We start from the raw sequence: 25,778 nt of genomic DNA, 5'->3' as shown, positions 1-25,778 counted from the left end.
GCACCCACCGTGCTGGATAGGTCCTGGAAGGATTCAGGCAGACCTCTTATATGTAAGTTCCCTCTCCTTGACCTGTTCTCCAGGTCTTCACTCTTTGACTCAAGGGCCTGAAGCTTGAGTGAGTGCGCGTCGATATCCTCTCTGTCAGCGCCCACGGCATCTGCTAGATCGTCCATTCTGGATTCCAGGTCAGAGACTCTGTTTCCCAGTTCATTAATTTGGCGGGAGAACTCTGCAACCGCCTGAGTCAATTCAGTTTTAAAGAGGGCTGCAATATTGGCATAAAGTTCTGCCTGACCTGTTTGTGAGGAGCCTTCATCCATGTTAGGCTCGTTCTCAATTGAAGAGGCCGGGCTTGTAGGAGGTGCCGCGCTGTCGGCCATTATGGAGTGCCTCGTGGTCCGGAAAATCTCCGGTATGGTCTGTGATGTGACCGGTGTTCCCGGGATTTATAATCCTCTCTTGCCTCGGGAGCTCTTCTGCGACCCCTGCATGACTTCTCAGGGCTTGTGGAGCCCGAATGAACGGCGCTAATATAGGGCAAATTCCGGCGATCGGAGCGGAGCTCACAGAGACATGTCTGTTCCGCAAGCCTCGCGCATGCGCCCCGGAGAACACCTTTAAATTGATGTTGTACTAACAGCACTTCACAGAATCCCTGGTGTAACAGCTTTAAAATATGATTGTTCTTGTTAATTGATGGTCACTTCAGTTTTTGCAATTGCCTATTATTTGCTGAGGTGTTATAAAAGCCCAGGTTGCTTTGATAGTGTCCTTCAGCTTGTCTGCATTGTTGGGTCTGGTGTCTTTCATCTTCCTCTTGACAATACCACCATAGATTCTCTATGTGGTTTAGGTCAGGCGAGTTTGTTGGCCAATCAAGCACAGTGATACCATGGGTATTAACCCAGGTATTGGTACTTTTGTCAATGTGGGCAGGTGCCAAGTCCTGCTGGAAAATTTAATTAACTTGAAGAGGGAAGCAGCAGAGGGAAGCACGAAATGCTCTAAAATTTCCTGATGGCCTCACTGGACTTGACATAACACAGTGGACCAACACCAGCAGACGACATGGTTCCCCAAACCATCATTGACTGTGGAAACTTCACATTGGACCTGAAGCAACTTGGATTGTGTGCTCTACACTATTCCTGTACTCTGGGACCTTGATTTCCCAATGAAATGCAAAATTTACTTTCATCTGAAAACAGGGCTTTGGACCACTGAGCAACATTCCAGTTATTTTTCTCCTTAGTCCAGGTAAGACACTTCTGATGTTGTCTCTAAGTAATTTGTGGCTTTATACAGGGAATGTGACTGTTGTAACACATGTCCTGGATAAATCTGTGTGACTCTTGAAGCACCGATTCCAGCTACAGTCCATTCCTTGTGAATCTCCCACAAATTTTTGAATGGCCTTTTCTTGACAATCCTTTCAAAGCTGCAGTTATCCCTGTAGCTTGTGCACCTTTTTCTACTCAATTTCCATTAATATACTTGGATACAGCACTATGGGAACAGCCAACTTTTTTAGCAATGACTTTTTGTGGCTTAATCTCCTTGTGTATGGTGTCAATGACCGTCTTCTGGACAACTGTCAAGTCAGCAGTCTGTCCCATGATTTGTGTTGATTAGCTGATTAGAGGGTGTCACAGTGCGGTTCACTGGGACAATTGTGGTGCCGTGTAGTTTGGCTGCATGCTCTCTCGTGTACTGGCTGCAGGATGACACCTGTGTTTTCTGGTTGCTTGGGGCTGTGTGCTGGCTGTGGTGTTATGTGTGAACTGTTGCCTGTGTGTGTCTTCCCATATGCCTTGCCTGATCTTCTGTACCTGTTCTGTGTCATTGATGTTTTATCATGTCTGTTCCATGTATAGCTTGGCAGTGCTCAACTGCTTCTGCTCCTGTCTGTTCCATGTATAGCTTGGAAGTTCTTAACTGCTTCTGATCATGTCTGTTCCTTGTCTAGCCTGACAGTGCCTTACTGCTTCTGATCTAGTCTGTTCCATGTCTTGCCTGCAGTGCCTTACTGCTTCTGTTCCTGTCCTGTGTATGTTTTGCCTTTGTGAGAGGGCTCCTAAGTAGTTCTGTTGTCTGTTTCCTCTGGTGCTTGCACCAGAGTGGTTCTTTGCAGGTGGCGGTCAAGTGTACTGGGATCATCCTGGAGGTGCAACGAGTGAGCCCTTGGCCAAGTTCACCCCCACCACCAGGGGCTCTGTGAAGAACAGGGCTCACTGGCTCCTTGCCCTCTGGGGTTTTCCTCTGGTCTACTGGTGAACTTGGTTCAGTGGTAGTGCTACCACTATACCCTTGCTGCTGTTACTGTCATGTCAATTTATTACATGTGTACTAAAGTATTCTGTTGGTTTCCTGGTCTGTTTCTGCCTGTGTCCTGTTGCAAGACGTACCGGAGGTCTGTCCGGGCCCCCGGAACGTGATAGAGTGTGACACCATGAGTATACAATATTGAATTTTTAACAATATTTTAATTTACTGAGATACTGACTTGGGTTTTCATTAGCTGTAAGCCATAATCATCAACATTAACCCCTTAATGCATAATGCCGTACATGTACAGCATTATGTGCCCACATTTGTATGGAACAGGATGCCTTAGTGAGTCCACTCCATACGCGGCGTGTGCCAGCTGTATCATACAGCCGGCACCCAGCCACAATGATGGGGAACAGCGATTCTGTTGAACCCCGTCATTTAACCCTTTAGATGAAGCAATCAATGCTGAGATGGGGCTTGGGATCGGAACTTAAATTAAGGTTATTAATATAAAAGGTTTAGTCAATAAAGCAGTGAGTGAGCGGTGGGGCCGGAGTACAGTGACCGCACCGGCCCCACCGCATTTGCATGACACCGGCCCCTCCTCCCTCCCACAGGTTTAGCTCCGATATTAGGGCATCTGTGGATGCCACTATTATGGGGTGGGGGATATGTGGATGGCACTGTTATAGGGTGGGGGATCTGTGGGTGACACATATATAGCAGTGCTATCCACAGATCCACCCCCATAACAGTGCCATCCACAGATCCCCCTCCATAACAGTGCCATCCACAGACACCCCCCATAACCGTGCCATTCACAGATCCACCCATAACAGTGCCCCCCTCAGATACCCCATAACAGTGCCAACCACAGATCCCACATAACAGTGCCATCCACAGATCCTCTCATAACAGTGCCATCTACAGATCCCCCTATAACAGTGCCACCCACAGATCCCCCCCATAACAGTGCCATCCACAGATCCCCCATAATAGTGTCATGCACAGACCACCATTAGTTCAAAACCCACCAAAAGCACACCTTTTGGTTAAAAATGTTTTTTTCTCTTATTTTCCTCCTCAAAAACCTCGTCTTATAGGGCGAAAAATAAGGTATATAATATCTGCGTTCCACTTTTTGAACTGAATTACTGAAATAAATTAACTTTTTGAAGATATTTATTAGTCTTAACATAAACCCCTCCGCAGACATTTAACACTTCAGATGCCGTGGTCAAAACTGGCCACAACATCTGTGCGTGTGTATTACCGGAAGAGTTCACTTCAGGCTATGCTCTGTCTCCCACTTGTGGCAATCGGAGGAGTCAAGCTTGTATGCAGCAGCCACTGTCCTAGAGACAGGAGACTGCTGCATAGTATTTCCTGTGAAGCCCTTGTCTGTAGCAGGGCTCCATAGGAAACTAGTAAATTTCTCATAGACTCCAATGCTATTGCATTGGAGTCTATGAGAATAGCAATTTAATGATTGCTTCTTATGGGAACTATAAAAAAAAGTCTAAAAAAATAAATTAATAATAATATAGGTAAAATCTCCCTCCTTTCCCCAAAATAAAAAAACAAACAAACAAAAATACATATGGTAAACGGCGAAATGAAAAAAAAACTTTAAAATGGCTGATTCACCATTTTTGCTCGCTTCATTTCCCACTAAAAATTTAATAAAAAGTGACCGAAAAGTCATACACACCCCAAAATGGTATCAATAAATAAGTACAGACCACCCCGCAAAAAATGAATGCCCACACAGCTCTGTACACATAACTACAGGAAAGTTACAGGGGTCAGAATATGGCAATGAAAAAATAAAACAGATTTTTTTTCTAAGGTTTTTATTACTGTACTTATTATCAAACCGCAAGAAAAACCATACATATAAGGTATCCCCGGATTCATACTGACCTGTAGAATCAAAGTAACTGATCAGTTTTATCCCACATTAAGTGTGAAACTGTGGTGAAATAGCTTTTTTTCCTGCTTCCCACTACATCATATGAAATATGGAAAGAACAACTTGTCCCTATCAGCTGTATGAAAAGAAGGTGCTGTGTGTATGTGCCGTCTCCTGTCTCTCTTCCTGCTTGCTGTCTACATAGCAGCCAGGTGTTGGACCCCTGCCAATATAATATTGATGACCTATCCTGAGGATAGGTCATCAATATTAAAAGCCTGGAAAACCCCTTTAACAGCTCATGAATGTTTACCCATGAAGCATCCAGGAACTTATCAGCGTCCAGTACAACTACAGTATTTTATCTGGAATGCCAATGCAACTTCCCAAAGTATCTGTCACCACCAGATCTTTGAGAAGTTCTGATAGACGCTCTTCAGTACCTCCTGCATGATCTTCTTTTGTTTTGCTTTCGTTTTGACATCTCTTCTCCCTCTCCCAGCTGTCATCTATTAGCAGTGATTGCCTCCCTATATATCCCCTCCCCATACTGCCTCACCTTGCGGTTTATACAACTTCCTAGAGTGTGCTGATGCTAGAAGCTGTTACTGCTGCATCCACAAGATAAGTCTGTTTCTTTATTTCTGTTTTCCTGTGGGCTTGATCCTAGGTGACCCTGACTCCCTCTTTATTAAGTGTAGGGAGCCGGTGATCATGTCCCCTCACTATTATAGGGTGTTCAGGTGTCATACAGTAGAGGAACGAGGGTATGCAATTTTCTATCATTGAGATTTTTGCATAGGCTGAGCAGTAAGGGAGAGAGTTAGGGCTGTTACAGGGCTTACCTTTTTGTTCCTTAGTTTTGGATCAAGTCAGTCAGATCTTCATTTGTGTCTTCTAGTTTTCTGTAACACCATCCGTGACAGTATCAGGTACCACATGCTTAGAGATATTACTAAAGTCCAAGAAGGCTATTAAAGAAGCCACATTTATTCCCCCCGCCCCTCATTCTATTAAGCTTACAGTCTGGTTCTGTCAGAATGGTCTCTGTTGTACCTTGGCCGGATCCCCCTTAAGAGTTGATAATTGTTTGAAACAATGTCTTATCTTTAGAGATCTGACGCTTTTGACAGGTTTTGAACAAATATGGTTAAAAAGTCACATACATTTGCTAAATATCCCTATAATTTCCGACATAAGCTCAAAAGTATTATGCATTTTTTTTTTATTCATGTTTCCACTGTTATTATATACAAGATAGACCTATTCCTGTACATTTGGGTTCACTTAGTGCCATACAGAACCTTTGACTGCATTGTTTGCAATAATTAAAGCTTCCAGTCTGGTGCTGTCAAAATGGCCTCGGTTGTACCTATGCCGGACTCCCCTTTAGACATGATAGCTGTTTGAAATAATGTCTTAGTACTGGAAAAGATGATGCTTTGGACATGTTTTTAACAAGTACCATCTCAATTTGGTTAACTTGACAAACACATTTGCCAAATATTAGATCCCTATAATCTCTGACATGAGCTTACAAGTAATGTGCATTTTTTATTCACGTTCCCACTGTTATTATTTACGAGATTGACTTATTCTTGTACTTTTGGGATCTCTATGTGCTGTACAGAACCTTTGACTGCACTGTTTGTAATATCTATTTTTGTTAAAAAAAAAAAAAAAAAAAAAAAAAGAATTTACACAGAATAACAAGATGAAGCACAAGGAGAAAGGTAATGGCATGATCCAATATCATTATAACAGTTGGTTGGACCTTTTTAGGTTTCAAATGGACTGGAAATTAACACTAATAAATACAGCTATTGAGATGCTTTCTTTAAACAGAATAGCCCGACAGTATTCAAGGCCAAGATAATCCTACATCCCATGTGCCGAAGTACTCTGCTGCTAGCTTGGCAAGAAAATGTTATAAATATGACTGTTCCTCTTCACCCACACCTACAAAACCCTAGTTTAGAACTTGTGGACCCCCATCTCATAGGTTGTGGTCACAGCTTCAGATACAATTGGTACTAATCTTATCCAGAAACTCACAGTCCATGTGTACAGCAAAACTATAATCCTACTGCACTTTCCCTAGTGTCTCAGCTTAAACCTACTAGTGGGTTAAATGGAGATATGTCTGCTTAACTGTCTTCTTCTAAACAATTCAAGCTGTTTTAATCAATACAGATACACTCAGATTCCTTTCAGACATCTAAGACTTTGGCTTCTATCCAATAACTAATCCCTTGTTAAGAGATTTTCCAAGAGACCTTATACTGCCTAAAAACAGACCACTGATGGACATCAGGGCTATTCCTGCTTCCAGCCTAGAGTATTTTTTTTACTATAGTTATGCTTTTACATTTGCTTCATTTCAAACCCAGTTGTCAAACTCCATAGCAAAACAAAAAGAAACAGCAGGTAAATTGCATACAGACGGATGAGAGTGCTGAAAAACATCTCTCACAGGGCACATGAAGTTTTAATAATGAACATTAATAACCCATATCACGATATATTACTGTGGATGAAGCACCATCTGTTTACAATATGGTCTGAACACAGTGTGGTATAACTTATATTTGCATGAGTGCAGATTAGTTTCACAAAGAATAATGCATATGTGAGATAATAATCCTATTGTGTAATAACATTATCAAGAGGACAGTCACTGATAGAAAAGGTTACTCCATTATTAACTGGTTGCAAATGTTTTTTTACATTTCTTATTGAAGGATCATAACTTGAAATTATGGCTAAAGTTAAGGGGCACCTTAGACTTCTTTGAAAGTCTAAACACAACCTAAATTTTGGACAACTCAATTGAGAATGGCCTGGACTAGTTTTGATGCTCCGCTGAAGTTCTGACACAGAGTTCTCCATTGCGGCCTACCATAACTCTGCCATACGGCTGTCTATGTCTGCATTGGTACCAAGTACCTGAATTACTGGGCCTTCAATCTGTCATACATGACTATAACATAAATGTTCACCTACAGACGTGGACAAAATTGTTGGTACCCTTTGGTCAATGAAAGAAAAAGTCACAATGGTCACAGAAATAACTTTAATCTGACAAAAGTAATAATAAATTAAAATTCTATAAATGTTAACCAATGAAAGTCAGACATTGTTTTTCAACCATGCTTCAACAGAATTATGTAAAAAAATAAACTCATGAAACAGGCATGGACAAAAATGATGGTACCCCTAGAAAACACAGAACATAATGTGACCAAAGGGACATGTTAATTCAAGGTGTGTCCACTAATTAGCATCACAGGTGTCTACAACCTTGTAATCAGCCATTGGGCCTATATATATGGCTCCAGGTAATCACTGTGTTGTTTGGTGATATGGTGTGTACCACACTCGACATGGACCAGAGGAAGCAAAGGAAAGAGCTGTCTCAAGAGATCAGAAAGAAAATTATAGACAAGCATGTTAAAGGTAAAGGCTATAAGACCATCTCCAAGCAACTAGATGTTCCTGTGAGTACAGTTGCACATATTATTCATAAGTTTAAGATCCATGGGACTGTAGCCAACCTCCCTGGACGTGGCCGCAGGAGGAAAATTGATGACAAATCTAAGAGACGGATAATCCGAATGGTAACAAAAGAGCCTAGAAAGACTTCTAAAGAGATTCAAGGTGAACTTCATGCTCAAGGAACATCAGTGTCAGATCGCACCATCCGTCGTTGTTTGAGCCAAAGTGGACTACATGGGAGACGACCAAGGAGGACACCATTGTTGAAAACGAATCATAAAAAAGCAAGACTGGAATATGCCAAACTACATGTTGACAAGCCACAAAGCTTCTGGGAGAATGTCCTGTGGACAGATGAGACAAAAATCGAAGTTTTTGCCAAGGCACATCAGCTGTATGTTCACAGACGAAAAAATGAAGCATATCAAGAAAAGAACACTGTCCCTACTGTGAAACATGGAGGAGGCTCTGTTATGTTCTGGGGCTGCTTTGCTGCGTCTGGCACAGGGTGTCTTGAATCTGTGCAGGGTACAATGAAATCTCAAGACTATCAAGGAATTCTAGAGAGAAATGTACTAGCCAGTGTCAGAAAGCTTGGTCTCAGTCGCAGGTCATGGGTCTTGCAACAGGACAATGACCCAAAACACACCGCTAAAAACACCCAAGAATGGCTAAGAGGAAAAAATTGGACTATTCTAAAGTGGCCTTCTATGAGCCCTGACCTCAATCCTATTGAGCATCTTTGGAAGGAGCTGAAACATGCAGTCTGGAAAAGGCACCCTTCAAACCGGACACAACTGGAGCAGTTTGCTCATGAGGAGTGGGCCAAAATACCTGCTGAGAGGTGCAGATGTCTCATTGACAGTTACAGGAAGCGTTTGATTGCAGTGATTGCCTCAAAAGGTTGCGCAACAAAATATTAAGTTAGGGGTACCATCATTTTTGTCCATGCCTGTTTCATGAGTTTATTTTTTTACATAATTCTGTTGAAGCATGGTTGAAAAACAATGTCTGACTTTCATTGGTTAACATTTATAGAATTTTAATTTATTATTACTTTTGTCAGATTAAAGTTATTTCTGTGACCATTGTGACTTTTTCTTTCATTGACCAAAGGGTACCAACAATTTTGTCCACGTCTGTATTTGGCTACTAAGAACGTTGAAAAAATACAGCAGACATATTGTTTATGAGTCTGATGTATTCGTGAGGAGAGGGTTTCCCTCGCTACACCACTCACAGTAGTGACTGACAGACTGCTGTGCACATATACACAGAAGCCTGCCGGTCAATGTCTTACAAAGGGCAGCATATTAAGCGGGTTTCCAGGAGTTCAATATTGATAGCACCCTCACCGATCAGCTTTTTGAAGAGACTGCGGCACTCCAGAGGGACCTGCAGCCTCCTCACAGCATAGCACTGTATACTGTATAGTGGCTGCGCTTGTTATAGCAGCCCAGGCCCATCCATTTGACGTAAACATGAATACTGAACCCCTGGAAAACTCCTTTAAGCTGATAGAACTGGACCATGTGTTGTAGTAATTAGTTTGGCCTATATGTGCCTACCACACTACTGGACTTGCTTTTGTAGGGATTGTTAACATCTACACTACATATTTCCGCTGTTCTGCTATTGGAAAAACAAGACAACAAACATAATAGAGGTGCCGGGCCATTTCATAAGTGGGGGTCCATCGAGTTTTAAGATCACTGAGGCTTATAAAGTGCTGAAACATTGTTTGTCCCATCATTAAGTTGTTGTATGTGATACTGTTTCACTGATAGGGTAATAGAATATAACTGCTGTAGACCTGTAAGGACATCGTCATGTGTCATATTCAGGCAGGTCACTGCTGCTTTTGAAAACAGCAGCAGGAGTACTGGAGGAGTGCACAAGAAAATGGGGCTGGAGTGAGGGATGAGTATGTGATTTTAACAGATTTTAGCTGTTGTCCAATAATTTTTATTATCTCAGACAACCACTTTAACATATAATTGCATTAAAACACTATACTTACTATAACATCTTGGATAAGGAACATCTCAGCTCCAGAAGCAGACAGATGATTAGGAAACAAAATTGTGATGGACGATCCAGGCAAAGTGCTAGGTCCAGCATTGTAAACCTGAAATAATTGATCACATTTTTTAATGCTAACATTCAAGAACTGCATAAAAGGGGTTGTGCCATAAACCACTTTTCACTGTAAAGTTTTCATCACTTACTCCTTCCATAGTTTTTGTTTATTTTTCAATTTACCTAATTTGCAGTTTTCTCTTATCCACCATGCTTGAATTCTGCTTTCTGGTTTGTCATGTGTCTACTGTCCCATCATGCCTTAGGGCAATGAAATGTGTCCTGACATCAAAAGATCATGTGACACTATGCCCCTTGTTCTCACCAATGACACTTACTACGTCCTACATTACAAGGCTCCAACGCAAATGTAACCTACAGCAACTGAATATCAAAACAGATTTGCCAAAGGGTGCAATGGTAAGCTAATAACAAGTGGCGTACATACAGAAGTAAGGATCCCATAGCAAGGATCAACCCAGTCCCCCCACACAGGTCAGAAGGGTTTCTGCCTGAAACCTTTTCAATGACCCTTGAGCCATTTTTCCACTGCCTCGTTTGCTAAAAGTTGTTCATTTAGAGGGTAGAGTCCTGACCAAGTTTTTACCTCCAGAAGAGGAGACAATCCCAACTAAGACTGGGCCCCTTCTTGCCCTGTGCCCAATAGCAGTCGCATGGTCTGCCGCTATGGTAGTTACGCCCCTGCTAATAACTTAAAATAAGTCAGTTTTGAGAAATGGTGGTATTTGAGAGAAAGTGATTTAACAGCAATGGATACATTTATATTAGTGGCACAACTACTTTAAGCTAAATTCCTTTCTGCTAACATGAATTACGCAAGTAAAGATAATCCAAAAACCACAAGTATAAAATGAACATATACAGTATGATACAATACATGTAGAATACTAGCCAATCAAGCTTACCATCTAAAAGATTCCATCATTTTGGGAACAGAAACTCTTATTCTTTCCCTTCTACAAGGAAGGAGCCAGATGTTTCATGACTTCTCAAAAACAATCAATTGAATTGTATTCGTATGTAATACACAGAAGGGGGTTTCCAGCACATATGGTTTTGACCATAGGTGATGAAAAACATATTCAAATGCTTGGCATTCCTGCCTAATCTAACACCCCAGATTGTGGTCAATTGTAATGAAATTGCTAGTGATTGATCCAATCCCCTGTTTACTATGTAGCAATAAAAATATGTTTAGAGGCTAGTTTAGAAAAGTGGTATGGAAATGAATGTCTGACCCAACAGCTATGATCCTGAAAGTGTTAAACTGACAAGGTTAATACAGCACACAGATAAGTACAGTATCTACGACCCACACAATTGGGCACATTTACTAATCATCTCCCGGAATCAAGCTAGACTAGCCAGGTGGAAACCACATTTATCAGAACGGGGCACACTTAATTTCATGCAACCTGCTAAACACTTTTATTTATGCCACCTCATTGCTGCACATTTACAACTATTTTTTATACCAAAAAGGGTGTATATCTTTATTTTTTATCATTATTTGGTTGTATATTTTACAACTCCTCTTGTTCACGCCCTTTATCTACACACTGTTGTGAAAGGTGCAAAAGTATCTAAAACACATCAGGAATTTGGCGCACACAATTACTACCACTTTTAGTGCAAATTTGTACATTTACTAAGTTTTTAGACACTTTTAGACACCTTTTGTGACTCTTCCAACAAAGGAATGTGGCTTCACGGGACAAACTCACTGTGCTGAAACATACAGCAAAAATGTTGGCGTATGGTTCTGCTGTAATGTAAAGCAACTAATGGATGGTGCAACGTTAGACTACACAGTCAAAAATGCAACACATTTATCGTCCAGGGTCAGCCACTAAGATACATCTGGACTGTTTGAATAAGAATATTAATATAAGAATATTCTTGTTACACAAACACACGGTATCTGGCTCTCTTCTTTGTATTAGCTTCACATTCTTGTTTTTATATCTTTCTGCTATGCTTTTTTGTAGCAGTTGTTTTCTATAATTTTAAAGTGAACATATGCTACAATTTCTTCAAGTTCTTCCAGTGCTGGGAAAAAATTCCTGTGGTCACTACTGTTTGGTAACAGAGCTTAAACATTGGACACGTTCCCTTGCCTGTTCCCCAGCCTCAACTGATTCTGAAATAATAGTTGTTTTCTGTATGGATTTTGTTTGTGTGCCTTTGTATACCTATATGCAAAGGTTTATTTCATTGCAAAATACCACTTCACATTCAGACAAATGGTGTCTGAGTGTAGTAGAGTTCCTTTCACCAAGGCTAGTGCCTCATTCGTGCAATTAGTTTAGTGTTAGCGCTTGCCCTTATGGAATCTAAGTATAGGGATTTGCTCAATAACCTTTTACTGTATATTTACAGTGCTGTACTGACAATTCGGCATTCCTTACCAAATGTCTGAAATGTGTTCAGATGTGAATTTACACCTAAAGTAGTGTCTGCTACTTTCCTCGGCAAATGTGGTAGCTCAGTGGCCTGGTCTCTGTTATGCAGGATGGAAAGTCCTGTTGACAGGACATTATTTTCTGTCATGCATAACGGAAAACAGACGGATCCGTTATGCTTGCCCATAGACCTCTACTATGATGGATCAAAACACAATGCCTCTAAAGGTTTCCGTTTTGAATTCAGTTATTTTCCGTTATAACAGAAAGCAATTACGGAATACATAATGTTGATGAGAACTCGCCCTAACTTTACAGTCCCCCAGTGCACATTTACATCAGATGACATCTCTGCCAATGACAAGGTGCTGTGTAGATGTCAGGATGAACGGCAGCAGCAAATTTATCCACAGACACAGTATGTGCAGCTAAACTTAAAAAAATAATATTTCATTATTTCACTGTATTTTTCACAAATATTACTAAAACACAAAATAAAGCAGACCTGAAGTGTGAAATTAAGAGGCTGAAAATGACATTCCAGATCCTGGAGGAGAATGAAGTTTGAAGCATCCACTGTATCACCATACACAAAAGAGGATGGGGACACAGTCCTGAATGAAAGAACAAAAGACTCCAATGAATATGCTGTGCACTGCAGTCATGAAATACCTGCACAGCCTACAGATGTGTCCTTCCTTACCTTTCTTCTTTGCCCTTGTGGAGCACGATTACCAGCTTTGGAAAACCTGATTTTGTGATACTCCGTCAAGAGATGTTTATGTGTGGCCACCCAGTGGTTGTGATGTGCATTGCAGCCTGTTAAAAGTTTTGCTAACATATTGCACTGAATTATGTTATGAGAAACTGGAATTCTAAACAAAATTTGCGGAAGGTTAAGGGTGGACACATCTGTAGATCACATATTTTAAAAATATATTGAATTTATGCTATGGTTTAAGCATTGAACATATTTACCTGTAATATTGGAAATATATCAGTTTCACTGGCATTTAAATGTGCACATAGAAATAAACATGTTCAGGAACACATGGGTCACAGTTAGGGTATGTTCACAAGGTTTAAAGGGATTCTTGGGGAATTATCAGTACCTACAACCTGCCTCTCTAAACGGTAGATTCATAACTGGTCCCAGCTTCACCAGTCCTCCACGCTGCCTCTGCTCTGTCTATGTTCTGGTTCCTGCAGTGTTAACACCTGGCACAGTATGGGAATGATCACATGCTCCCCTGCAGCCAATGACTGGCTTCAGTGGTGACATGCTGCTTGTGGCCACATCACAGCTGAAGCCAGTCACGGTCAGCAGTGCAGCATCTGACCATGCCTATGCTGCACTGGGTGTCAATACTGCAGGGACCGGAACATGGACACAGTGGAGGCAGCATGGAGGACTAGAGAGGCAGGGAGCAGGTAAGTATGAATCTTCTATTTGCTAAAACTAGAACCCCTTTAAAGTTCACCCTAATGCAGTGCATGAAAAGCCTGGCCAATCCACATCACATTGTTTCCAATAGGCATCTGCATAGTTGTTTTTATCACTAGTTTTTCTGTGCAGATGTGATCAAGAAGGGACATGAAACTATGTGCGGGTAGCCACATGTAGATTAACCTTATTGAATTGGGATAATCTACAGTTAGTTCTGCAACATAATAAACCACAAATCAGCAGCAGAGTCTGAGGGCCAGACACAGAGACGTGCGTATTTCTAAAGAAATCATCATACCATTTTAATGTTTTTAGATAAAAGTGTTTTTTCTTCATCTTGACTTTAAATGCCTAATTATCATATTTTACCAAAGCCTTTTAATGGGGTTCTGCACTTTGTTTAAACTGATGATCTATCCTCTGGATAGATCATCAGCTTCTGATCAGGACCCCCGGGACCCCCGCTGATCAGCTGTTTGAAAAGGCAGCGGCGCTCCAGCAGTGCCACGGCCTTCTCACTGTTTACCGCAGACCCAGTGACGTCACTACTAGCATCAACTGGCCTGGACGGGGCTAAGCTCTGTTCACTTGAATGGAGCTTAGCCCCGCCCAGGCCAGTTGATACTAGTCGTGATATCACTGGGCCAGTGGACGCCTGCCGATGAGAAGGTGATGATCTATCCAGAGGATACCTGTTGTGTATATAATCAGTTAAAACTAATTAGTAAAATATGACATAGCTATGTAATAAAGCTAGAACCAGTCCTGTACCTCGAATGGATCCAGTCATTGTTCAAATTGCTCTGCTAGATGTACTTTAAGCTAGCAGCCCCTTGGGGTGGGGGTAATTGGGACAGACCCTTACTTTCAACCAAGCAGCAACCCTTAGGGCACGGGCTCTTTTGTTTATCATAACACGCTGCTGGGCAGAGGCTTCCGCTGACGTCACCGGCTCTGATGGGCGGGCTTTAGCGCTGCCCTAGCCGTTTTACTGGCTAGGGTGGCTCTAAAGCCCGCCCATCAGTGCCAGTGAGGTCACCGGGCTTCCTGGCAGCCCCATGGAGAGCCCAGTTCGTCAACGGAAGTCCTAAAAATGCCTTTGCCCTGCGCGATTTAGCACAGGGCAAAGAAGAGCAACGGAGCATGAACTGCTCAGATGCTCAAGTCAGGGGGGCTGTCTGGGTGAAAATGGGGATATGTCCCGGTTCAGCTCTGAACCCGGACAACCCCTTTAAGGGATGCGTCCATTCTGCTGTAGCTGCAGGAAGTTGAAGGATGGCACTCAGCATGTGCATCCATCTGAAAAAAAAATAAAATGCAGCTAGTGCGATGCAGATAAAGTTTGTTGAATAATGTGGCGGCTATACTAAATTTATAATTATGTGTAATTATAAAAGTATTCAGATCCAGGTGCTGGTTTGAAATATGTAGGATATATTTTGTGGGACAACCCTGTGTGCCCTTATAAGTCTGCAACCAAGTGTGTAGCTAGCTAATGTAGGAAGCTTTTTTGTGTGAAAACAACACAGGTTTATCACATTTTCATGTCACTTGTCAAAGACACTGCAGCCAAATGTCTGGAAATTAAATATAAAACACTATACACAATGCATTTTGGTTTGTGGTGTGTTTAGGTCAGAGACATTTTAAAATAAAGCACAGGCTATGGCATTTTCCATTGTTTTTCATATAGACTTTTCTATAGCACCTGGACAACACCAGGGAAGACACATACAACATGTCATCATATTAATAAAAGCCTTGTAACATCAGCAAAAATTGCACAAAAAATACTGATGTATATTGAAAATATATATATTTTTTTTCATGGTTTTAAAACATCAGAAAAAATGCTATGTGAAGCAGCCTTTAGGGAAGAAACCAAGGCAATTTATTTTCTTATATTTTTTTCATATTTACATTTTTTTTTTTTGTCAATGACTTTGGTCTTTACAATAGTATGGAAAAGGTTGAATGATATTGCTTTACAATCCCACTGCAACATACATGAGAAGTTGGAAACTTTTGTTCTTATCGTTTTCCTGATGTTACTACTTTGTGATAAAATACTGTGCATCAACCAAAATGTTAACCATTCACATTAACACTAGCTAAATAAATAGATGTATTTTATTCTTAGAGGAAATAGTTGTGAACTTGGCATCAAAGATAACTGTAATATATCCTGTTTTTACAGCCTGAGAACTGAGGATGGATGAAAGCTGGTGCTGGAAAGTTTAAATTATAAACATGAAAAGAATGTGATTTTCCACAGGGATGAAAATGGTACACTTCCTTTTATTAGAGTAAGATGCCAGGTTGTCCCTTACCCTGTTACTGATGAGTCCACTTCATGCTTTAGGGGCACTGCCAGAATGAGGGTGTTGTCATGTAAAGACTCAGCTTGTTCATTATTTCCACTGAAAGAGAATGTACAGATAGAATGAAAAAAATATTTAATGTCCCATATATACAATACATTCGGAAAGTCTTCACTTCACATTTTGCTCTCTTGTCCTAAAACAAATAAAAGTAAATTTTTCCCCTTCAATCTGCACTCAATATCCTATTATGAGAAAGTGAAAACAGAATTTTAAGATATTTTTGCTAATTAATTTAAAAGGAAAAACTAAAATTTCACATGTCTGTAAGGATTCAGGCCCTTCGCCATGCCACTTGAAATTTTGCTCTCGGATCCTCCTATTTCTCTTGATCATCTTTGAGATATTTCTATACCTTGATTGGACATGATTTGGACAGACACAGTCCTGTCTATATAAGGTCTCACAGCTAACAATGCATATCAGATATTATTTTTTTTTAAAGCCATGAAGAGGTGAGAACTGCCTGTAGAGCTCAGAGAAAGGATTGTGTGGAGGAACAGATCTGGAGAAGGGTACAATTCTGCTGCACTGAAAGCTTCCAATAGCAGAGTGGCCTCAATAACTCTTAAATGGAAATAGACTGGAACTCTTCCTACAGCTGGTGACCCCGCCAAACTAAGTGATCTGGGCAGAAGGGCCTTGGTAAGATAGAATGATCAAGAACCCAATATCACACTGGCTGAGCTCCAAAGATACTGTGTGCACATGAGAGAAACTTCCAGAAGGTCAACCATAACTGTAGAACTCCACTAATCTGGGCTTTATGGCAGAGTAGCCAGAAAGAAGACTCTCAGTAAAAAATACATCCCATGGTCTGATGAAACCAAGACTGAACTTTTGGGCCTCAATTCTAAGCGTCAAATCTGGAGAAAATAAGGCACTGCTCATCATCTGCCCAATACCATCCCTACAGTGAAGCATGGTGGTGGCAGCACCATGCTGTGTGGGTGTTTTTCAGTGGCTGGGACACAGAGACTGGTCAGGGTTGAGGGAAAGCTGAATGGACCAAAGTAAAGAGATATTCTTCATGAAAACCAGATTCAGAGTGCTCTGGACCCCAAACTGTGCTGAAGGTTTACTTTCCAACAAGACAATGAGCCTAAGCACACGGACAACACAGGAGTGGCTTAGGGATAACTATGTGAATGTCCTTAAGCGGTCCAGCCAAAGCCCTGACTTGAACCTAATTAAACTTCTCTGGCTAGACCTGAAAATGGCTGCCCACCAACGAGCCCTATCCAACTTCACATAGCTTAAGATGATCTACAGAGAAGAATGGAAGAAAATTCCCAATACAAGGTGTGCATACCTTGTGGCATCATAGCCAAGAAGACTGGAGGCCGTAATCGCTGCCAAAGGTACTTCAACTAAATACTAAGTAAAGGGTCTTAATACTTATGTCAATGCAACATTTTAGTTTTTCTGCTTCAATAAATGAGCAAAGATTTTGAGCATTCTGTTTTCATTTTCCATCATTGGGTATTGAGTGCAGAATAACAGAGGAAAGTTACATTTAAATCCATTTTTATCCCTCCCCACTGCAGATTTTGCAGTGATCTGCTGAAGACATTCTGCTGTGGATTTTCAGTAGCTTTTTTAGTGGGTTTGCTGTGGGTTTCAGCATTTTCTTTGCAAGGGGTAACATTTGAGGTGGAAATACTCAGCATAGCCTTATGTACACAACCATAGTTTTGTTCCAAGACTGATCTGAATTCTTTTCAGATTGCACGCAGTCCCATTTCTATAGGTCTGCCAAAAATGCAGACAACACACGAATGTCATCCTTAGGGCTCATGCACATGACTGTATGTATTTTGCGGTCCATAAAAAACGAATCCACAAAAAACACGGATGACGTCCGTGTGCATTACGTATTTTACAGAGCGGAACAGCTGTCCCCTAATAGAACAGTACTATCCTTGTCCATAATTTTTTGTTGAACGGAAATAGGGACATACGGAAACGGAATGCACACGGAATAACCTTTCACAGTCCGCCAAAAAAACGGAATGGACATGGAAATAAATAAGTTTGTGTGCATGAGCCCTTATGCTGTCTGCATCCGTGTCAATTAAACATGTCCTATTGTTGATTTTGCAGAAAAGAATAGGCATTTTTACTAATGAGAGTGAGAAAATTGTGAAATGCACATGGCCAGCATCTGTATTGCAGATATGCAGATTCAGGGTTTGCGGACCGCAAAATGGATATAGTTCTGTGCATGAGGCCTAAACTGATAATCTGTAGACTTAGGGCTAGTTCACACGAACGTGTGTGATCCGTGGCCGTATTGCGGGTCGCAGCGAGCCCTTAAAATCAGCACCACAGGTCGTTCCATTCTGAGTATTTTTCTTAGGACTCCTGTACACGACCGTATGGCTTTTTCAGTGTTTTGCGGTCCGTTTTTCATGGATCCGTTGTTCCATTTTTTGTTTCCGTTGTGTTTCCGTTTCTGTTCCGTTTTCCGTATGGCATATACAGTATACAGTAATTACATAGATAAAATTGGGCTGGGCATAACATTTTCAATAGATGGTTCAGCAAAAAACGGAACGGAAACGGAAGACATATGGATGCATTTCCCTATGTGTTCCGTTTTTTTGCTGACCCATTGACTTGAATGGAGCAACGGAACGTGATTTGCGGGCAATAATAGGACATGTTCTATCTTTAAATGGAACGGAAAAATGGAAATACGGAAACGGAATGTATATGGACCGTATACGGAACGCAAAAAACGGCCAGTAAACGGGGGGAAAAAACGGTCGTGTGCAGGAGGCCTTAGTGACATGTATTATTTATTTATGCAAAGTTGTGTAAATAGGAGACCATTTTAATAATCATGCATTTTGTTAATTTAATAGAGAATTATAATATGGATATATATAATTTATACTACGTGTTTGGCATCCCTACCAATGTACCCAAGTCCACAATTAGTTTTAGGATATTCTGAAATGTGAAGATCTCCAAGCAAAAAGCTGAAAGAGCATGTTGCCCAGAAGTACAGCATTAAAGAAGGGACCTTCGATTCTTCACATAAATACTGTGACTGCATTCTACAATTTTTTCTATAAAATGATCTGATCTCAGTGCTTGTCAAGAAAGCTAGGCAAATAAATTTACAACCACACAGAAGATATGAATAAAGTGGCAGCCATTATTTTAGTGTACAAATATCATGATAAACTGGATATTTTGAGTCACAGTAAATATTAATTTACCTTTGGGCGGTGACCAGGAACTGAAGAATATCATCTTCACCAGATAAGTGACTGGTATCAAAGATCACACTGAAGTCATACTATTGGTAGAGAGAATAAATGTCAATATTCAGTTACATCAAACCTGAGTTTCAGATGGTTACAAACAAAAATGTGTTCAGATGGTTAAAAACAAATGTGACCAAACTGAGGCATCCACATGCATGCAGAAAGTTCCCAGAACCAGATGTCAAATTGATTGCAATAATGCACAAAGCAATAAAAACAAAATGATGTCACAGTGCATGGATAGTCAACACTGTGAGGTCATAAAGTAGTGCTAATATAACCAGTGATGAAATCACAGAACGAGGATGGAAAAAATAGTGATGTCACAGCTAATGGCCAAGGACTACAGGGATGTTGCAGTATGAGAATACACACACAATACTACGACACATGACACACTGGGGTGATAAATGCAGCAACACCGCAGCTAATGGCCAAGGACTATAGGGATGTTGCAGTATGAGAATACACACACAATAATACGACACATGACACACTGGGGTGATAAATGCAGCAATACTGCAGCTAATGGCCAAGGACTACAGGGATGTTGCAGTATGAGAATACACATACAATAATACGACACATGACACACTGGGGTGATAAATGCAGCAATACCACAGCTAATGGCCAAGGACTACAGGGATGTTGCAGTATGAGAATACACACACAATAATACGACACATGACACACTGGGGTGATAAATGCAGCAACACCGCAGCTAATGGCCAAGGACTACAGGGATGTTGCAGTATGAGAATACACACACAATAATACGACACATGACACACTGGGGTGATAAATGCAGCAACACCGCAGCTAATGGCCAAGGACTACAGGGATGTTGCAGTATGAGAATACACACACAATAATACGACACATGACACACTGGGGTGATAAATGCAGCAATACTGCAGCTAATGGCCAAGGACTACAGGGATGTTGCAGTATGAGAATACACATACAATAATACGACACATGACACACTGGGGTGATAAATGCAGCAATACCACAGCTAATGGCCAAGGACTACAGGGATGTTGCAGTATGAGAATACACACACAATAATACGACACATGACACACTGGGGTGATAAATGCAGCAACACCGCAGCTAATGGCCAAGGACTACAGGGATGTTGCAGTATGAGAATACACACACAATAATACGACACATGACACACTGGGGTGATAAATGCAGCAACACCGCAGCTAATGGCCAAGGACTACAGGGATGTTGCAGTATGAGAATACACACACAATAATACGACACATGACACACTGGGGTGATAAATGCAGCAACACCGCAGCTAATGGCCAAGGACTACAGGGATGTTGCAGTATGAGAATACACACACAATAATACGACACATGACACACTGGGGTGATAAATGCAGCAACACCGCAGCTAATGGCCAAGGACTATAGGGATGTTGCAGTATGAGAATACACACACAATAATATGACACTTGACACACTGGGGTGATAAATGCAGCAATACCACAGCTAATGGCCAAGGACTACAGGGATGTTGCAGTATGAGAATACACATACAATAATACGACACTTGACACACTGGGGTGATAAATGCAGCAACACCGCAGCTAATGGCCAAGGACTACAGGGATGTTGCAGTATGAGAATACACACACAATAATACGACACATGACACACTGGGGTGATAAATGCAGCAACACCGCAGCTAATGGCCAAGGACTATAGGGATGTTGCAGTATGAGAATACACACACAATAATACGACACTTGACACACTGGGGTGATAAATGCAGCAACACCGCAGCTAATGGCCAAGGACTATAGGGATGTTGCAGTATGAGAATACACACACAATAATACGACACATGACACACTGGGGTGATAAATGCAGCAACACCGCAGCTAATGGCCAAGGACTATAGGGATGTTGCAGTATGAGAATACACACACAATAATACGACACTTGACACACTGGGGTGATAAATGCAGCAATACCACAGCTAATGGCTAAGAGGACTACAGGGATGTTGCAGTATGAGAATACACACACAATAATACGACACATGACACACTGGGGTGATAAATGCAGCAATACCACAGCTAATGGCCAAGGACTACAGGGATGTTGCAGTATGAGAATACACATACAATAATACGACACATGACACACTGGGGTGATAAATGCAGCAATACCACAGCTAATGGCCAAGGACTACAGGGATATTGCAGTATGAGAATACACATACAATAATACGACACATGACACACTGGGGTGATAAATGCAGCAACACCGCAGCTAATGGCCAAGGACTACAGGGATGTTGTAGTATGAGAATACACACACAATAATACGACACATGACACACTGGGGTGATAAATGCAGCAATACCGCAGCTAATGGCCAAGGGCTACAGGGATATTGCAGTATGAGAATACACACACAATACTACGACACATGACACACTGGGGTGATAAATGCAGCAATACTGCAGCTAATGGCCAAGGACTACAGGGATGTTGCAGTATGAGAATACACATACAATAATACGACACATGACACACTGGGGTGATAAATGCAGCAATACCACAGCTAATGGCCAAGGACTACAGGGATGTTGTAGTATGAGAATACACACACAATAATACGACACATAACACACTGGGGTGATAAATGCAGCAACACCGCAGCTAATGGCCAAGGGCTACAGGGATATTGCAGTATGAGAATACACACACAATACTACGACACATGACACACTGGGGTGATAAATGCAGCAATACCACAGCTAATGGCCAAGGGCCACATTGATGATAATAAACACAGCATCACAATACAAGAATAATTCACAATGTGCTGTCACAGAACAGGAATAAGGAAAAGATATTTCTGGCACAGATTGCGGTACAACGGTTAGTTGTGCCACAATCTGTGACTGTTCCCCACTCACACCAGGTCTAAAAAAGTGGGCGTGGGGCGGAGCTGGCAGGCTGTCTGATTCATCATTTTCTACTCCTGTTTTAGGCATAGAAAATGGCCTAAATGTAAGACAGCTAGGAATCTGGCTTACATTTAGACTGGCGATGGATGCGCCGAAGTTTTGTAGAGGCCTGCACCTCTTTATAACTTCGCCCAGATAAAGGGGGTTATTAAGACCGCCAGTCTTAATAAATGACCCCCATAATCCCAGATATCTGAGTGTTGTATGACTAGGTAGATTTGAAGTTGAAAACTGTAGGCAAAATGGCTGAGAACTCCTTGGGTACAGTAACAGGGCCCACATCTTTCCCAGTAACAGATATCGCAGATATATGGTAACTAAGAATGGCTGAGAAGAATTTTTACGAAAGAACAAAGGAACAAGGAGTACTTTTAAGTACTTTAGCAATTTCTAATATTTAATATTTTTAATATTTAAATTAACATACACAAATCAACATACACATATTTAAATTAACATACAACATACACAATATATGTAGAATTTACTGACATTTCTGGAGTCCTAATGCCATTATCACCTTTAAAATGGGCTGAAATATCCTTTGCTGTTACTTTGCAGTGTTACTTTTACGAGTATTTCACACACGCATTTACATTCTTTTACTGAACTAGGAATGCTGCCATACAGCAATAAGCCATTAAAAGGAACTAATGTGCAATGCATACATCTGCTGACACATGCATGCTTATTCATTACGGCAACAAAAAAAAAAAGGCCGATCCCGCAACAAAGCAATAAAATGTATCAAGACTCCAGGGTTTCTGTGTGATTCCAAGCGAAACTGATACATTTCTGTTACTATACAGAATTCAAATAGAAGCCATTGAGCAGACTGTATTAGGCCTCTTTCACACTTGCGTAGTCCGGATCCGGCGTGTACTCCACTTGCCGGAATTACACGCCGGATCCGGAAAAACGCAAGTGTACTGAAAGCATTTGAAGACGGATCCGTCTTCAAAATGCTTTCAGTGTTACTATGGCAGCCAGGACGCTATTAAAGTCCTGGTTGCCATAGTAGTAGTGGGTAGCGGGGGAGCGGTATACTTACAGTCCGTGCGGCTCCCGGGGCGCTCCAGAGTGACGTCAGAGCGCCCCAGGCGCATGGATGACGTGCCATGCAGTCACGTCATCCCTGCGCGTGGGGCGCCCTGACGTCCCTCTGGAGCGCCCCGGGAGCTGCACGGACGGTAAGTATACTGCTTCCCCGCTCCCCACTACACTTTACCATGGCTGCCAGGAAGCGTCCCGGCAGCCATGGTAACCATTGAGAAAAAGCTAAACGTCGTATCCGGCAATGCGCCGAAACGACGTTTAGTTTAAGGCCGGATCCGGATCAATGCCTTTCAATGGGCATTAATTCCGGATGCAGCCTTGCGGCAAGTCTTCAGGATTTCTGGCCAGAGCAAAAAGCGCAGCATGCTGCAGTATTTTCTCCGGCCAAAAAACATTCCGTTCCGGAACTGAAGACATCCTGATGTATCCTGAATGGATTTCACTCCATTCAGAATGCATTAGGATAAAACTGATCAGTATTCTTCCGGCATAGAGCCCCGACGACGGAACGCTATGCCAGAAGAAAAGAACGCAAGTGTGAAAGAGCCCTAGTAAAATATGCTCAGTTTCAGAGAAACTAAGCTCACCCAACCACTGATACTGTAATCTGCTATGCTAGATCCACATGATAATAAGGATGTAGGCCTTTACAGCTACAATCACATTCTTAACTACCAAATTAGACTGATATAAATGATCAAATATATGCAGAGTGACTTCATAGAAGGGATTAACTAGACATGACAGTCTGTGCAAAGTGCTAGAAAAAGAGTACAAAAACTCCTCAAACAGTTGAATTAAAACTTTTTCAGTCTATAAGATACATTTTAGCAAGAAAATATCTTGCCATAATCTCCTTGCATCTTCTAACCTGTGTGAAGTTGGTACCCCATGTTTGCAAAAGATGAAAATAAATACACCATTCGTTTGTGCTGGTTTGTGCTGCAAAAATTAACGTTTGCGCCGCTTTGGTTTCCGAGATATTGTGCGCTTGACTTCCTCAAACCCCGCCCACTTTCCACCCCATGTTCTTATATTTAAAAAAGAAATACACTATTCGTTTGTGCTGCAAAAATTAGCGTTTGTGCCGGTTCGGTTCCTGAGATATTGCGCGTTATTGGGCTGTTGGAGAGGCACTGGGGGCTGGTGGAGAGGCACCGGGGGCTGGTGAGAGGCACTGGGGGCTGATGGAGAGGCACTGGGGGCTGATGGAGAGGCACTGGGGGCTGATGAAGAGGCACTGGGGGCTGATGGAAAGGCACTGGGGAAGATGGAGAGGCTACTGGAGGCTGTTATAATGCTAATGGGGGCTGCTATAAGGCTACTAAGGGCTGCTATGAGGCATGGGGCTCTTATCTGAGGTCTGATTGGGGGTCATTCATATTGGGGTCTGAGCTGAGGTGTGATCTGAGGTTTTATTGGGGTCTTATTAACATTGGGGATCTTATTGGGACTGTTAGCTGAGGTCTGATTAACATTGGGGGTCTGACCTGAGGTGTAATGAATATATTTTTTTCCCGTAGCAGCAGGAGAAAAAAGGCCTCACAGTCTCCCACACTCCTTCTGCCCGGCCAAGCGAGCCAGCACCCCTAAGGCCAAGCCAGCCAGCACCTCTGAATCTTCAGAAGTGTAAGTAAATTATATATAAGGGGAGCTTATAATATGAAAAAGACGAATTATGCCTGAACAGACACATTCCAGACTAATTCCAGTTTTTGCTTACATTTTGTTTTGATCACAACGTGTACATTTGGCTCAGTCCTTAAGGGGTTAAAAACAAAGTCACTAAAGGGTGGCAAACAGAATCACAAACCATATGAAATTAAGGACACAACTTGTGGGGGTTAAAATAACTTATATATATATGTGTGTGTATATATATATATATATATATATATATTTATTTGGGGGAAGGGGGAAGGGGTGTTAGTGGATCTTGAGTGAGTTCCCACACTTTTTCCCCCCAAGACTTAACCCCTGTAACTAATAATGTGCTAAACTGTCTTGGTAGATATCTGTAACACTATTACCTGAGCAAAGAAACTTTACTTCAGCCATGTGCTGTGCTTTTAGCTGTCTACAAGGATTGTTACACACAGGTAGTAGTATCTGTTTACAGTATGGGGTGAAAGTGCTGTATAGTCTTCTGTGAGATGTTGCAAAACTACAACTCCCAGCATGCCCAAACAGCCGTTGGTGGTCTGGGCATTTTGCAACATCTGGAGGGCCACAGTTTGGAGATCACTGTGGCCCTTCAGATCCCTGCCGCATACACCCACCGCTGGGACTACAGCGGGATATTGAAAATCTAACAAGCAATATCTCAGGAACCGAACCGGAACAAACGCTCATTTTTGCTGCACAAACCAGCAAAAAAGCAGCACAAACAAATTGTTTATTTCTTTTTGAAATTTAAGACTATGGGGTAGAAAGTGGGCGGGG

General features: G+C 41.7%; 1 protein-coding gene across 2 annotated transcripts in view; it reads right to left on the bottom strand.

Moving 5' to 3' along the window:
• Positions 1–25,778, bottom strand: part of ITGA9 (integrin subunit alpha 9) — a 459,851-nt gene that overhangs the window by 85,053 nt on the left and 349,020 nt on the right. For both annotated transcript variants that reach the window (XM_044293305.1, XM_044293304.1), the window contains 4 exons: positions 19,239–19,318; positions 15,961–16,050; positions 12,689–12,797; positions 9,702–9,809 (listed from right to left, as the gene is read on the bottom strand). In XM_044293305.1, the coding sequence (XP_044149240.1) occupies positions 9,702–9,809; positions 12,689–12,797; positions 15,961–16,050; positions 19,239–19,318 (387 nt within the window). The remainder of the gene's footprint in view (positions 1–9,701; positions 9,810–12,688; positions 12,798–15,960; positions 16,051–19,238; positions 19,319–25,778) is intronic.

The sequence above is a fragment of the Bufo gargarizans genome, chromosome 5 (genome assembly GCF_014858855.1).
Source record: "Bufo gargarizans isolate SCDJY-AF-19 chromosome 5, ASM1485885v1, whole genome shotgun sequence".
Taxonomy (NCBI): Eukaryota; Metazoa; Chordata; class Amphibia; order Anura; family Bufonidae; genus Bufo; species Bufo gargarizans.
Note: the sequence above shows the minus strand (reverse complement) of the source record. Positions and strands in the feature narration are given on the sequence as shown.